This window comes from Siniperca chuatsi, linkage group LG16 (genome assembly GCF_020085105.1).
Source record: "Siniperca chuatsi isolate FFG_IHB_CAS linkage group LG16, ASM2008510v1, whole genome shotgun sequence".
Lineage (NCBI taxonomy): Eukaryota > Metazoa > Chordata > Actinopteri > Centrarchiformes > Sinipercidae > Siniperca > Siniperca chuatsi.
The window spans coordinates 24353488-24370280 of NC_058057.1; the positions used below are offsets into that span (position 1 = coordinate 24353488).

General features: G+C 38.5%; 1 protein-coding gene across 3 annotated transcripts in view; it reads right to left on the reverse strand.

Annotated features, from left to right (window-relative positions):
• The window catches only part of si:ch211-243j20.2 (uridine-cytidine kinase-like 1), a 30202-nt gene extending 14324 nt beyond the window's left edge, over nt 1–15878 (reverse strand). Inside the window, exons 1-5 of one of the 3 annotated variants that reach the window (XM_044168999.1) lie at nt 15749–15878; nt 13096–13304; nt 8890–8996; nt 7026–7196; nt 4137–4208 (exon numbers count right to left, since the gene is read on the reverse strand). In XM_044168999.1, the coding sequence (XP_044024934.1) occupies nt 4137–4208; nt 7026–7196; nt 8890–8996; nt 13096–13304; nt 15749–15837 (648 nt within the window). In that variant the 5' untranslated portion in view covers nt 15838–15878. The remainder of the gene's footprint in view (nt 1–4136; nt 4209–7025; nt 7197–8889; nt 8997–13095; nt 13305–15748) is intronic. The other 2 variants (XM_044169001.1, XM_044169000.1) reach the window with 2 other exon arrangements.
• Nucleotides 15879–16793: the final 915 nt, after the last annotated feature.

Below are 16793 nucleotides of genomic sequence, written 5' to 3' on the forward strand. Positions count from 1 at the left end.
AGATCTGGATATTTGATTTTAAAACATTTAATACCGTCAGAATATATATGTTTAATCCTAGTAGGGCTGCAAAAGTTATTATTTAATTATTATTTTATTATCAGTTACTGCCGATTATTTTCTATTAATTGTTTAGCCAATCAAATATCCATGTTTACTAATATTTGGTCTATTACTGATAATTACAATTTCCCACAGCGCAAGATTAATTATTCAAATTGCTTTTCAATTATCAAAATTGTTAGCGATACATTTTCTACTGATTAACTGACTAATTGTTTCAGCTTTGAACCCAAGTATATTAAGTATGTGGTATGTACAAATGGTATAAATGTGTTAAAGGAGGACCAAATGGCAGAAACAAACAAAAACTGCAGGCTTCATCTTTTAGTATTGTCCAAAAAAAAAAAAGGCAAAGACTGCGTTGCTCTGCTGCACACTGAAAGTCACAGTGAAAAAGCATTTTGAGTTGCCTCCATGACATTCGACATTTTTACAGCTGAAATGTGACGTTGGGGTCAGGACATGTTGAAGAATCAAAAGCGTAAACGGAGGAGACATCCGTTATCATTGTCACTTTAAAGAGTAAATCAGCCGTTGATTTGTCCAGTAAGCTCCATTAAACTGAACCTTTTACGTGTCAAGAATTTCCTAATAATGTTCTAGTTTTCTGGAAAGAACTATATCATTTGATGCTAAGGTAAACAGGAACTTCCTCAAAAGAAAAGCTCAGTTTAAACCCAATAAAGATTAATTTGCTGCATTGTACGCTTGCATGTTAACAGATTTCACATTTCATGTTTAAGATAAGATAGAACTTTATTTATCCCGAGGCAGGTTTTCATCTTACTCAGGAGGGGCTAAAGCTTTTTCAGGCGATTAGGTTTTTTTCTAATATCATGTACATCACAGATGAAAAGGCTTTGTTAAAAGGAGCTTCAACTATACATTTTTTAATAAAGGCTACATTTTCAGTTTTTCTGTTTCACACAAGTGCGATGTAGACACTCCAGTGCACATACACTGAGACCAGACTTTTCATTGCAGTAGGAGACACCTTGTGTCCAGCAGTTAAACTTTAATTAAACAGTTAATTGTGTTTTAATTAAAACATATTTGCATATTCATAGATTCTGGTTTTTCCAACCTTTTAACAAGGTAATTGAACTTTTTTGTTGAAGTAGACACAAATTATTATTCAAAGCAGAGTGCTTTTATGTCTTAAAACATGTCTGGATGGGATCTTTAATTGTATAAAAAGTAGCAATATTGATAATCCAATCTCTATTGATGAAATATTTCCAATGCTGTCATCGTAGATAAAGAACTGGGACCTAACCTTCATTGGTACCACCCACTTCAATTCGGTTTGTAGAGGATAATCTGTCTTCCTCAAAATAAAAGCAGCAAACTGTACTTTTTTTTTCATAATTTACAGGATAAAATTACCATCGCAGTTACAAATCACAAACACCCCCAGGGATGTATTGGTCGTTTAAGCTGATGCCAATTGAAATGCCTGTGAATTTGCTAATTATTAAGGATTTAGTGTACAGGACATTAACCCAACACAAAGAGCACAAATCCCCTCCCAATAGCATTGTGAAGAATCAATCTGCCTGTGTAGCACTCTGACAACTCCTCTCTATTTTTTTGCAAATCACCATTGTGGCAAAAAGTGCTTTCCTGTTTGAGCAGGTTAGAAAATGATCTACAGCCGCAGCCTTGCTCTCTAACCTTTTGGGAACAATCCACTCCTATAGGCTGACAGCCATGCTTATCCAGCAACATGCCGTCTTTTGGTTGGTCAGCTTGTCAGATTTACTGCAGACAGAATCCACTGGCTTGTTGTGCAACGGAGTTATACAGTACCTGTATCCCTCACTGTCATCCTCATCTAAATCACAAACTTCTTTTATTTCAGTAGTCATCAATAGTTCTTTTGGTGAGCGAGGCTGTTGCCTCTTTGTTGTTCCACCTCTGTTGTGATGCTGGCTCATTGATTTTTCCTGGTTTTGCTGAGTTGAGGCATTGGTTCAGTTCAAGTAATGCATTTAGTATTTAGTCTGTGTGCATGTCTTGGTGGTATGCCATTAAAGCAAACAAGTACGTGCCAAACCAACATTGGTTCGCCATTCATGTATGCATCATGAACAGCTGGGAATGCCTTCTTGTTGGCTACGCCAGTGAATTAAAAAAGGGGAACTCTGCAGATTGTAAAGATATGGGTCAGTTAACTAGTCACAGACATTACTAATACAGCCTGTGAAAACAGTTGATGTCTTTGGAGCTGGAGCTTTCTAAAGTATGAGAAAACACTGGAGGATCGTCAGGGTTACGGCGGCTTGAACTCGGAGACGACAAATTTATAAACAGAAGCCTGAGTTACAAACTGAAAGTGTGAAAGAGATGAGTTTGAAAGATGTGAGCGTTTTCCAGGTAGGAAGGGTCTAATGAAAAGGCGCTAATGAGTTGCATTATGGGAAATGTAGGATCCAATGTTTTTGGAGCTCTTCATTTCATAGGGATCTAAAAGTCAGGACGTCTTGGGCCTCTGCTGCTTCAATATTGACCATTTTTAAAAATCTGTCTCTTGTGAGTCCCCCAACTTTACGGAAGTGCAATACTAAATCCTCTTTAAATACCTGCAAAATAAATCAAGCTACTTCCATCACACTGATGCAAAAATCTTATAACTCAATTAACCATGTATGTGTGTATGCAGCATCTCAGTTTCTCAAACCAGACCTCTCCATTATTTAATCAGATTTGCCACTATAACTGACTTCAATTAAAAGAATGGACACAAAACACAATTAATCACTGTGGACAATGGCTCTTATTAACTGAATCAGAGGGTACTCAAATACACAGCTGGGTCTCAGGGGAGGCTGCGTGCCTTATCACCACAGTCCAGCTCACACACACACACACACACACACACACACACAAACAGAGTCCCCGTTACAAAAGGTTGAAGAGAACGATGTGTGGCAGCAGCAGGACCGCTCTGCTATAAAGCGCTCACCTTTTAATTCACATGGATTTTCTGGGACCCTCAACAGCATCACTGAAGCGCTTTGAGTAGTCAGAAAGACTAGAAAGGCACTATATAAGTACAGTCCATTTATCATTGTAAAGACTGCTGAATTAATTTTCTCCTCATAAACTAGGTCTGCTCTTCACATGCGCACAAACATGGGTGTAAATACCAGCTGTTTATTTTTAACCATTTGGACTGAACTATTTTTTTAACCATACCCCATTTTTAGCTTTGACTATTTTTATATCCAAAAATGTAAAAAAGAAATAAATGTAATTATCTGGTGGTTCTCCCAAAACGTAATTAACCATAAATCTATAAAAAGTAATTACCTATTTAATAGTAAGGGGACCTCCTACCATTAAATAGGAATTTGGTTAAATAATAAAGATTACATAATAATTAAATTAAAAAAATGAATAAATAAAAAGATAATCAAATACAATGCCAGCTTATTTAGACATTTCCATAGTTATGGTCAGAGAGGAAAACAGACTGAAGGATATTTGACATTTAATAAAAAGGCCAATATCAGCCCCACTCCCCTCTGTCACCCATATGAAATATTTATTCACACAGATAAATGAGCTGATTTAATGTCCCTACTCAGAATCAGATGATTTAGTTCAGCATTAACTAGCCTGTTGGTCGTCTCTGAGCTGACAGAGCCATTAATCAGGTTTGGCACAGAGAACAGAGAATGAAGAAAACAGGTCTGCTTGTGTCGCGCAATAAAGGGTTGAAGGTATTTAAAAAAATCTCAGGCTTGAGGGTCGTTCAGCTGCCGATCAGTGCTGCATTCACTGCCTTTATTTGTAGTTGAAGATAGACAGGAAAGGGGGAGATGAGAGGGGATGACATGCAGCAAAGGGTCATGGGCTGGATTCGAACCCAGACCGCTGTGGTAAAGACTCAGCCTTGGTACATGGGGCGCGCACTCTACCAGGTAAACTACCAGGGCGCCCACTGTATGTTGTCATTAATGGGGCATTTGATATGTGAAGCCATGCAGGCGTATGAGAGTTGAAAACAGTAGACAAACAAAGATTGAAAACTTAACTTGTAATAAAAGTGGAGAGTAGATTATTCTTACCTTCAGCAGCTCCTTGTTGGCAAAGGCCAGGATGCCCTCAAAGATGACAACATTGGCCCCGTACACAGTTTTCTGTCAAGAGGAACAAATTACAGGATAGATGTCAAGTCTAGCTTAAAGCTCACGTGCCCATATGCATGCTGAAGGCGTTGGTCGCTGTTATCATTCCTCCTGTCCATACTGGCCGTGAAGAGATTGCTTCCTAATGCAATTCCAATAGAAAAGAAAATCTACAGTCCTTGTTCCATGCCAAAATGCATTCTCAAGTTAAACCAAAGCTGATACGAGATGAGAGGCAGCCTGAGGTAGACATATCAAGTGGGTATCTTCCAAAGTGACAGTGTTTTTAGTGTGAAATTCCCCCTTTAAATTAAGTCTGTTACAGGATGTCATAAACCTGCTAAGCGGAAAAAGAGGAGATGATTTTGTGGTGATATGAACATTTCATGGTACAAAATCTTGGCCAAACGTATCTTGATATACAGTCTACAAAGACCGCATTTAATTTCTTAGCTTGATAAGGAAAAGTAAATTATATCAGACTAAATGATGTTCAGTTTTCCTATAAAATTGCTTTAAGACAAATAAGTCTAGCTTTTATAAAATCAACAGATAGATTAAAGATATCAGTTAAACATGAAATTCTGCAGCCATGTACACACACACAAACACGTTCTTCACTTTAATCTGATAAACCTCATCGTGAACCCACTTCACTACCAATGTATGTGTCAGTGTTTATGTGTGTGTGAGAAAGAGAGATTAATCACTGTCTCAATCAAAGACAAAATGGTGCTGAGTATGTCACAATGCTATTACCTTCCCCTGACCAGCTTCATGCTAAAGTCAATGGACTGGACACTCAGTATTGATTTTGAGAAAGAGAGAGGGAACCAGACAGAAGAAACACACACACACACAGAGAGAGAGAGAGAGAGAGAGAGAGAGAGAGAGAGAGAGAGAGAGAGAGAGAGAGAGAGAGAGAGAGAGAGAGAGAGAGAGAGAGAGAGAGAGAGAGAGAGAGAGAGAGAGAGAGAGAGAGAGAGAGAGAGAGAGAGAGAGAGAGAGAGAGAGAGAGAGAGAGAGAGAGAGAGAGAGAGAGAGAGAGCTCCTGTTTTACCAAAGAGGAAGAAGCAAGAAAACTCAACTGTGCCCTCTTACAAACACACACAGTATATACCTGAAGCCTGAAGCTAGCTGGCCCTCGCAGTCCTCAGCACCCTCGGGGCCTGAGGCTTAATTACATTCACCCCAGTACCGAAAGCCCATAAAATGTTTTCAGAGTCACAAGTCGTGATAGGCGATTTCCCATTTGGTGTAGCGCCTTTCAGCCATGAAATTACATTGCAAAAAAATAGAGAGGAGTTGTCAGAGTGCTATACAGGCAGATTGATTCTTCACAATGCTATTGGGAGGGGATTTGTGCTCTTTGCGTTGGGTTAATGTCCTGTACACTAAATACTTAATAATTAGCAAATTCACAGGCATTTCAATTGGCATCAGCTTAAACGACCAATACATCCCTGGGGGTGTTTGTGATTTGTAACTGCGATGGTAATTTTATCCTTTAAATTACAAAAAAAAGAAAAAATACAGTTTGCTGCTTTTATTTTGAGGAAGACAGATTATCCTCTACAAACCGAATTGAAGTGGGTGGTACCAATGAAGGTTAGGTCCCAGTTCTTTATCTACGATGACAGCATTGGAAATATTTCATCAGTAGAGATTGGATTATCAATATTGCTACTTTTATACGATTAAAGATCCCATCCAGACATGCTTTAAGACTTATAAAAGCGCTCTGCTTTGAATAATAATTTGTGTCTACTGTGGGGTTTTTTTTTCAACAAAAAAAGTTCAATTACCTTGTTAAAAGGTTGGAAAAACCAGAATCTATGAATATGCAAATATGTTTTAATTCTAAAGTTTAATTGCTGGACACAAGGTGTCTCCTTCTGCAATGAAAAGGCTGGTCTCAGTGCATGTGCACCGGAGGCTTCAAGTGTCCACATCACACTTATGTAAGTTGCATATTGGACCCTGATTGGCTCCAAACTAGTTGTAATGTAACAAAATCATGCTCATTCATACGCGTCTTAAACAGAGATTTAAAGTGAGCACAGAGAAACTTCCCTACTTCAGCAGATGAATGTGAAAACAGCCTTCTAGTGTCAAACTCTGCACAGTGAAGCTCAAACATCCAGTGAAGTAACAATAAGAAACATTTTTGAGTGGTAGCGGGACTTTTAGTCTCATCCTAATTATATGTTAAATTTAGAAATTTTAATTTAGACTTATTACCATCAACATACAGATTTTTTTTAGTTATAACAGTTAGAAAGGTGCACATTTTTTACAACAAAGTAAAAATAGCAGACCACACAGGTAGTCTGCAATTACTACAACTATCCCACAAATCCTGTATGAACAAAAATTCCTGTATGAACTACCAAATCAAAAAAGGAAATCCATCAATAAGCAAGTTGCTCATGCTGCAGTTGGCAGGGAAAACAAGAGAAACAATCACTATCGACTCTGCTGAAAGAGTTGGAGGTGAGTGATATTTATAAGGGTGACGTGAACTCTGGATGAACTGGTTTATAAAATAATACTGTCTCATTCACAACACACTGCACTATATCTCCATTTGCCTGCCATTGTTACAGCTACAGTGTGACAGTGAAGGTCTTTAATGGGAATGACTGGCAGCGACTTTTATCAGGATGCAAACAATAAATCGAAGTTTAACAATATGTGATGTATGTATGCCCAGCTGTACCCATAGTTTAAAGTGTCGATTAATACGGTTCTGGAGAGACAAATTCCATCTAAAATGGAGTAATACAGTAAGTTAACACAGAGTTGGTTCAGTTAGTGAGAAGGTCTTACCCATTCTTTGCGTCTGCAGTGAGATGTGAAGTCGTACACCGGGACTTTGATGCTTTTTCCTTTCTTCAGCTTTCTGAGAACGGTGACCAGCAGCTCAAAGTCAAAGGCATCAGGGTGGTCAAAGTTATACTCATTTTTGGCTGCGAGCTCCTGTTCTTCTTTATTTAACACCTAACACACAACCACAACAGCATAGACAAAAAAACAAGTTAAGCACGCGAGGTTCAGGACTAAACTTCATTTAATTTATATTTCATTTGATGGCAGACACTTGCTGTTTGTGATCATATAACCAATCCTCCCAGGGAGGCTCAATGATCAATCACCAATGTAGATTTTGAAAGCCAGTGCTGATGCTTAGATGCTGAAAAATTTGTGTGTGATCATGAGAAAACTCTGCTTGAGGTCTCGAGATACATTTCATACAAGAAATGACAAAATGGGAAAGGTCACTTTAGTGCACACACATACAAAAAATAATCTTTAAAAATGGATTCAATGGGGTATCAGAAAGCTCCATGTCATGTCTCACGCCCATGTCACAGAAAGCTTAGACAATAAATTGGGTGTTTCCAATTGAGAAGTGTGCAGATCATTTACACCCAGCACCTTCCTGTTTTGCGGCAGTTTTGGTATCAGAAAATCCAAAAGTTTATATCTCCTACGATGCTGCAAATCCAGCCAGACTTTCTGTTGCATTTCATCTCCACTCTCCTTCTACCTACACTTGTCACCTACACTTATTGCACTATTACTTATTATTATTGTTATTATTATATTATTGTACTATACCGTACATACTTAACCTCTAAATCCACTTTGGTACTTACACTTATTTTAGCTTTTATACTTATATCCACTTGTACTTAATTTATTTTCTGACCTGTATTATAGTGTATTATATTTTGATTTGCTTAGTACTTCTATTCCTTCTATCCCTGTGTGCACTGACATGACAGTGAGCAGCTGTAACGAAAGAGTTTCCCCTTGGAGATCAATAAAGTATTTCTGATTCTGATATGTTGCCTTTCATTGTCATGTTCTGATGGCACAAATTCCATAAACGTATCTTTAAAAGAAAAAAAAAAAGTCTACCTCCTCATCTGTTAAATTGAATTTAAAAGGAGGCTCAATAGACCAGAATGCGAGGTAATGCCTTCTGAATCAAGGTGCCGCCAACAAAAACGTGCTCTTCCATTCACCTTCATTACATCACTAGATATCTACATATTAATGAATGTATATATATATATATATATATATATATATATATACACACACACACACACAATCCATACATCCATCTTTAATTCAAAGCAACAACTGTCTGTTAGTGGTCAAAACTGGTCATTTTAAAGTACATAACATCAGAAATTGACATAATCCAACACTGTAAAGCATCAGAGTGGAGTTTTCCTTTAAGAATGAACCCTCTCCACTTATTTTACTCACTAGTGTTCGATTGACAAAGACAAGAACAGCTAGGTCCAATCCATACAGCCCATACATAATGGGCTCTGTAGGATTCTGAGAGGAAAGCAAACTGAAAATACAATTGAACTCTGGTCCCAGAGGAGAGAGTGGATATGAACTACTGTCCTCGGCACTAATGACCTGGTGTACACAAGGAATATTTCATTTACATTGATGGGGTATTGTTTTAAAATCAAAAGCTAATTATTATGGAACACTGGGCTTAAAATGCTGAACAAGTAATCAGAAATTTTAATTAACTCATTTAATAAACAAAAGACCGCTTACAACTGTTGTAGCTGCGTATGTACTGTAAAATAAGATTAATCAAAGCTGTTACTTATATTTTAAATTACACTTCACATTAAGTGCTGTTAACTGGATTTTGTACCTTGTAGAAAGAGTCCATGGAGAGCAGAACCACCCAGGGAACGTCCAGCGCTTCAATGATCTTATTGGCTACTGTGGTTTTACCAGAAGCACTTCCTCCACACAGACCTTCAGGAGAACAACAGAACAGAACCACAACACTGTTACCAATAAAGAAAAACCTGCAGGTTTGGATTTGATAGACATATTTAAACTACTATAGAAATCAAACCTCATATATTTGTCATATTAGAGGCAGAGAGCTATGACTGGTGCTGATCTTGGGTTTTTTTTTGTTTGTTTTTTTAAATCAAAATGACCATATTATCCCCATATATCTGGAGCAGTGATTCAGAACTCCACCCCAAAAACAATATTTTAAAACTCAATATATTTGGGTTTTGGACTGAAAACATCACCTTTGGCTTTACAAAACTGTGATAGGCATCTGTGTCTAGACCAGAGGGTTATGCTGGGGACACCAGAAGTGCATTTCTCCACGCCGGTCAAGAAGCTGCTCCTCTGCTCTTTTGTAATCACAATAAAGAGCTGATCTTTATAAATAACCTCATGAATTTATAACTTAAAAGGTTTGTGTTTCTGCGGGGCGTCGCTTCTTCTGCAACAATGACATTAAAAGGATCGGCTTGTGTGATTATCTGCGAGGACACACACACACACACACACACACACTTCTTGCTCTGTTTAGAGACAACTGACAAATATGTTGAATAAGTACGTGATTTAAAATACACAATCACAAACAACAGTGATACTATTTCTAATAAATATAGTGGATGGGCAGATCTTGATATTTTATCAACATCTTTCAAACTTTCCATCGCCCCTGTTAAACACAGGTTTTCTGTTGAAAATTTTGTCCACCAAGTATTTAAATTGATCACACAGTGTGGATTCTAGCTGATCTCATTGACATTTTAGTGTTTTATGCTATGTCGGTTCTAGTGAGTGTGTTCTCCCTCCCCACACTGCCAGCATTCACATGAATTTGGTTAGACAGTACAGATTACAAGCTGTAGGCTGTTAGTGACAGAGCCAGTGCAGCTCAATAGAATAGAAGAAAGTGCTTCTACATAAGCACCATGTACCTGCAGCTGTCAGTGTTGTCATTTCTGCTACAGCACTGCAGTCTGCCACCTTAATTCCCATATATACATACACAGCAGCTGTGGACGTCATGTATGTAATCATTTTAAACTCAAGCAGAAACAGCTTTTAAAGAGGGACTCTGAGTCATGTAGATCTGGTGCTTGTCATTGAGTTTTATTGTATTGTACCATTGTGTTTTGTGCTGTTTTGTATGTATTTTCTTGTTGAGTTGTGTATTTGTATAATGGCCCTTACTAAAGGCTATAAATGTTGTAGTATGTAGCATTGATAGATACTTATCCCTATTAAAATAAACATCAATTAAAATAATAAATCGGTCACAGAAATATACTGGAAGGCAAGGCAAGTTTATTTGCATAGAAGACAGAAAGGCAATTTAAAAAGACACACATAAATAGGATTTTTAAAAGAGAAAAACAAAATGAAATAGGGGATAAAAAGGAGCCAAAGCAGACTGTAAAATTACAGTGCAGCTACACCTGGGTTAGTTATGATAAAATGTCTTTCTAGCATTTTGTTCCTGTTTAGCAGTTATTTGTATGTGTTAAATAGCCAAATAAGCAGTATGGCGGTAGGAACAAAATAGCAGTGTAAAACTCTCTTTGCTTGGCACGGCAGAACATTTCTTGGTGCAACCATATTTTCTGCTGGAGTCAGACACTTGAAAAAATAAAAATTCTGGCACCAGTACCACCACTGTGAAAAAGTTAGTCGGAGCCCTGCCTTACCTCACTCGAACTCCTGGGTTAAAGACCACAACAGCAATCCTTCAGGACAACAATCCTGGGAACTGTGCCAGAACTACATGCTGGCTGGCAAGGAGCTAAAAAACAGGGTGCATTTGCTGCGAACAGTTATGTGTTTGTTGGTGTGTGTGTGTGTGTGTGTGTGTGTGTATGCACAGGACCAGAAATAGCCTACGGAGCTACTTCTGTGTTATAAACAACTCTCAGTGAAGTGTTGGAATGGGTTTTTTGCTCAGATAAGACCCATCAAGGTCAAACTGTTGATTGGGAGACCGAAAACACTGCAGTGCTCCTCATTTCCATTTATGATTACAGCTTACAGAGAGTTTATAGAAATCCTGGTTCTGACTTGCAAATTGATGTATTAAAAAGAAAAAAAAAAACCCTCAAATCTATTTATCGTGTGCCTGTAGATTCAGCATAGATTTTGAGTGTCACCCAGCAGTGAAGCCTGGACACTGAAACGGCCTGTTATAGCAGATAAAACTGCTTTTCTATTAGCAATAAAACCAGAGAAGAGATAGAAAACATCCTCTGTATCTATGGCACTTCACAATTTCTTTCTTTCTGTCCTCACCTCCCCTCCCCTCTTTGTCCCTCCTCTTTTTGTTCATTCATCCATCCATCCATCCATCCATCTCTTCTTGCTATCCCTGGATCTTATATCCCCCCCAGGCTTCTCTTTTAAGCCTTGCATTCCTCATTGTTTTCTCTTTATCAGTTTTTCACTCCTCTACTCTCTCTATCTTCCATTGACCTTTAATGCAGGTTCTTCCTCTCAGGCCATGCTCTGTTCGGTTCCCTGCAGTTACACAGTCTGGTCTTTTTAACCGGGACCACATCGACTACAGTACAGCCGAGTGTGAAATTGTAACAAGTCACTGCGGCCCATCGACAATAACAGATTGCCTACTAAACATAATGTCCACCTCTCCCTAGACGTGTTCCCACTCATGCCAATCTGATGTGTTTAACCACGGAACATTGACTCTGCGAATGTCAAACATCATGCAGATGTGTACACACACACTCCCTCTGTCACAGTTTATTTTACTGCCGCTCGGACTCGTCCTGAGGCAGATATTTTACTGTGCTGATTGATCAGCAAGATGGTGGCCTGCTGTAAAAACGGCCACAGTGAAGCCAAAGCATCATGAACGCTTAAGATTGCTGACCGGGCACATATACACAACGGTTACCCAAGCTGACAGTGTTTAGTGCCGAACTGATAAGTTGATTAATTAATTAGTTGGTTGAGAAAATTAATCAACAATTTTGCATTTATCAACAAAAATGACAATTTTCTGGCTCGAGCTTCTCATATGTGAGAATTTTCTGTTTTTATCTGGTTTATATCATTGTAAACTGAATATCTTCGGACTGCAATTTGAAGACATTACTTTTGGAAATGGACATTTTCAGACTTTCTTAATCAATCTATTGGAAAAAAAACCAAACATATTAATCATTCTGAAAATAATCATTAAATCATCTTAAAGTGTTACAACTGTGTGTCCTGCCAGGATAATTAACAACTATGTAGTTTATTTTGGGCCATGTGTTGGTGGATTACTTGCAGGTGCCTTTGTTTCTTTGGTACAGCAGGTTGTGTAAAGGTACGGTCACATATCACTTCTGCCATACAAATATTTGCTCTGTCTCACATTCACTTCAAATAAAGCGTTTCTTGTTTCGGTGCGATCTCCAGCCGACACCTTTGACCATGCAGATGTTCAAGATGGGCCAAGAGAAACAGTGATGCACTGTGTTTGAAAATGTACTCACATAATTCTAGCATGTGCCTTCACCCTGTTTAATACAATATCACGCTACCAGACTACAAACCACAGCATCGCTCTCACAGACTGTTTACAGTTTGAGTGGGGGCAATTACGTCGACTAAAAGGCTAATCTGAGCATATTTTAACACAGCCAGCAAATACTGTAGCTAATGCTGCAGTTAGACCAGTTTTATTACAGACTTATTAAAACAATGGCTGAGAAATGAATATAGGTGGGTTAGTTATAGCCTTAAATTGCTGAAAAACTGGTTCAATTTTTGTATTAGAAAATTCCTGACTTTGGCGCCCCCCAGTGGGAGTAGACCTATAATCCTACATATGCTGGCTTTAATTGGTGCTAATTAAGAATTTTTAATCTTTAGTGTACTATTAGATATTGTATTCTTTGTGCACTCCTTTCCACCACTACAGAGGAATTTGGGAACCCTAATTCAGCCTTCAGGGATGGCTCGCTTGTCAATTTGAAATCTTTGAATACACTGATGATACCTAAGCAATAAGACATACAGTAGAACAAAAGTAGATGGCAGCAGTTGCCTGGTCTCTCACCAATAACAAAGGCCTCTTTGAAGGTGGTCCCGGTGACGTTGTACCAAGGCGGTCTGCCGGCGGTGTAGATGGTCCGTTTGTTCGTCCTCAGCAGTGGAGGCTCTGTCTTAGACTGGCTTGTGGTCCGTTTTTGTGGTGATAAAGATGGGGTCAAGGGGCACCGGGGGACACGGTTTGAGAGGCCATCCAGGTAATAACCTCCACTCCCACTGGAGTTAAAGACAGGAACACAACAGATGCAAAGATCAGAGAGCAGCACATGAGTCTTTTTTACAGTTTCAGCTCACTGGTCTCAATTTACTGTACTTCAATTACAAGCCGTATAAACAGAGTCGGATTAACTGCTGTATATTATACTAATAGGCAGGGCTTGATTTGAGGGACCAGAGCGGGCACTGTAAACCCAAAGAGTGAGCGTCCCACCTGATCAAGTTTAATCATGAAATCGGTGACTGACATATCATACTTTTTCAACCCTTACTGAAATATACAGATATGAAATTCTACAAATACCCAATCAATATCACCTATCTTAACTCAGACACAACACTTAACCAGATAAGCTTAAATAACTTTAACTCATTTGCAGACTTGACTGCAGAATGGATCTGATATGGCTCTGATTTAGTCCCTGTGACTCGTCGCCTGCATGCTCACTAGTTCATTTTCAGTATATGATGCTGGTTGCCATCAGATATGCCTTGTAAGCTCATAGTTGGCCCCACGATGCTGCTCCAATACAGGCATTTAAGGCGTTCTTAAGTATCGGCAGGTTCCACAAAGCAAATTGTAAGAAAGGTCTTACAGTCAAAAGTGGCCTTTTTCTGATCAAACATAGCTAATCAAAGTTATGAGGCTAATCAAAGTTATGAGGCCATAACAGGGACTTTAGTTTAAAAATTGGCCCAGATTTAATCATTTAAAGCCTTTATTTTTAGACTTTTGTGGACCTGCAGATACTCTACTGTCCTGCAAAGAGATGAGAGGGAGTCTATGTACTGCAGTGTCTCTCTCTGAACTCTTCTCTCCACAGTGAGGTCTCTGCTGTCGGTGTGGTTGAGGGAGAGGAAGGGGGAACTTGCCAACCCTCCCCAGGAAATCACACCGCTGCCCTGGACACAGCATGGCACAGGGTGGGGCCACCATTCACATGAGTAAGGCTGTCATCACTTGGCTGGGGCATTTTGTGACTAGAATCCAACTATCTCACTATCCTCACTGTGTCTCGTACTTGTTCACTGTGAGAATATCAGGTTAAATTAAATGTTTAAATCTGGCAGTTTGCCTTGCTTATCCATAAACATGAACATCGTGAATGTACAAATCATAAAAGGTCTGCTGGTGGCATGATTTTATTTCGATAAGATTAAAACTTTAATGAAATAAATTCTTACTACCCTTCAGTGTCTAGTTTGGTATTGTCTAAGAAGAGAAATCATTTCAACTACTGTGCAGCTGTAGTAGCTCAGGTGGTAGAGCAGAGAGGCCATTATTTGTGGGTTGGTGGTTCAATCCCCGGCCCTCCTGTCCACAAATCAAAGTCACATGAGATTAAAGTGTCAAATGAATGTAATGTAAATTTAAAAGCCTGTCTCCAACTGATTTCTGATATCTCTGATGAAGAAAAGGTCGCTACAATAATAAAGATGCTTAATGTAAACGTTGCATTCCTGTTTCACCTTAATTTTACTAAAAATAAACTGCTGCTTTTTAATTTCTAAATATTAAATGTATTTTATTCCCTAGTAATAAGTCGTAGCTTCATTAGTATTTAGAAAAGATAATGGAGAAAGCCTTTAGGAACTTGCTAAGGCTTACCCACCCTTGTGACAGGCCAAATTCTGCTGGAAACAAAAAGCAACAAAGTTATGGATTAGCAAATATTAACCTGACCTATTTTTAAATAGGTGGGAAACCCTTGTGGGAAGTGTAATACTGTAAAAATCACAGGTGTTCGCACACCCAGCGACAGGATATCCTGATTCCCGCATGGCTGCACATAATTAGTGCTACGTGTTATGAATAAGCGAGTGTTAACCACAACAGAGCATAAGCCGGCGTTGTGATGAGAATGGCAACAATACATTCCATCTTCTATCAAAACAATTTAGATGTTTTGCTTGTTATTACTAACGTGTGCCCCTCTTCATTATAACTACATTCGTATAGAGCAGTTTGAAGGTAATTCCCGTTTAGGTTAGTTATGCCGAATTTATCAGCCCACGTTAAAACGCTGTCAAATAATGTCAAGTCAATTATAAACGTTTGCCAACAAGATAATGTGCATAATTCGTCAAATTTTCACAGAAGTCTGGCGTGACGTCCTCCGTAAAATAGAATGGACCGTTTTAACTGATAGTGAAGCCAGAGAAAGGTAGCTAGTGTTAACATAACTGTAGCTAGGTATAACATTGCAAACGAACATCTGACAAATATTTTAAGATTTGGCCACAACCACTCTGTTGGTGTTTAAGTGTTATTTGAATTTTCCTCGTCTCTTTGTCTTTCGCTTTTGTGCAATGCCGCCACGCGAACACAGTGCGTGGGTATGATTGTGAAAGCTAGCCAGCCAGCTAGCTAACATTTTCACTGTTTTCATTGTGTTGCTCCCCTACAGCGTTCTGACTCGTGCCACAGACACACATTTCTTTACCTGTCAGACCTTGAAATAGGCCTGTCCGCTTCCATTCCTTCATCTGTTTGCTGTTTGTCTGGTTTACTATCACTGCTTGTTGTGTCCATATCGGCTCAGCGCGGCGCGCAACCAAACAATGGGAGCGTCATGACGTCAGGAGCCGTAAACTGATGCTGTATTTATGATAATCGGAAAAATCCTGACACCTTCACTATTCATGGCTAATAAATGATATCACCAAAATACTAACAACAATGTCATTTTTAACAAGATAGCTACAACAACACTGTTAATAGATTAATTCGTTTTAATAAAGCTAAAAACGTACTATCATTGCATACGTCAGCACGTTGCAATCAACTTTGTAATGTCATTAGTAAGCACAAGTGCTCAATGTTTTTTATGCATGTGGTTGAAAATATATTGCTAACAAATGATAAGTAACTTTACTTCTCAAAGAACCGCGTAATAAAACAAGAACGCTGATCTAGATCGACCCAATTTACGTTTGTCCCAACAGAACCTGAACGCAGCATTAGCGCGGTAGGCATGAATGACGATCAGTGCAGCAAATCCATACTATCCCCGTATTGTATTGTATCCTATAATACATCAAGTTATAAATTTAGTCAACACACAGCTGCGGACTTCATACGTTCAGTGAATAGTTTACTTGTTTACATCTTTGGTCGTTAATAGCCATAATTCAAAGTACAGTGAGGCATCATTTTATATCGATGCTGAAGGGTTTTACATGTTTTCAGTAAAACTAAATAAAGCTAAATCTTTAAGATTTAGATTGACACCAAGACATGAATCTGTAATATGACATCATTTTATGTGCAGTATCTTTTTAGACATAATGGGATCTGTTATCTTAAATATGGATCTTTTTCGCATGAATCTTGCTTTATATTTGGTTGTACTGTTGGCTGCATAAATCTGATTTAAAAAAACACACATCTGTAGATATGTACAGAAACAATAACACTGAAATAGCCCTAATTGTGTTCATGATTTTAGTTTGAGGATTATTCTTATTCTAGACTGGCATAAATCTAAT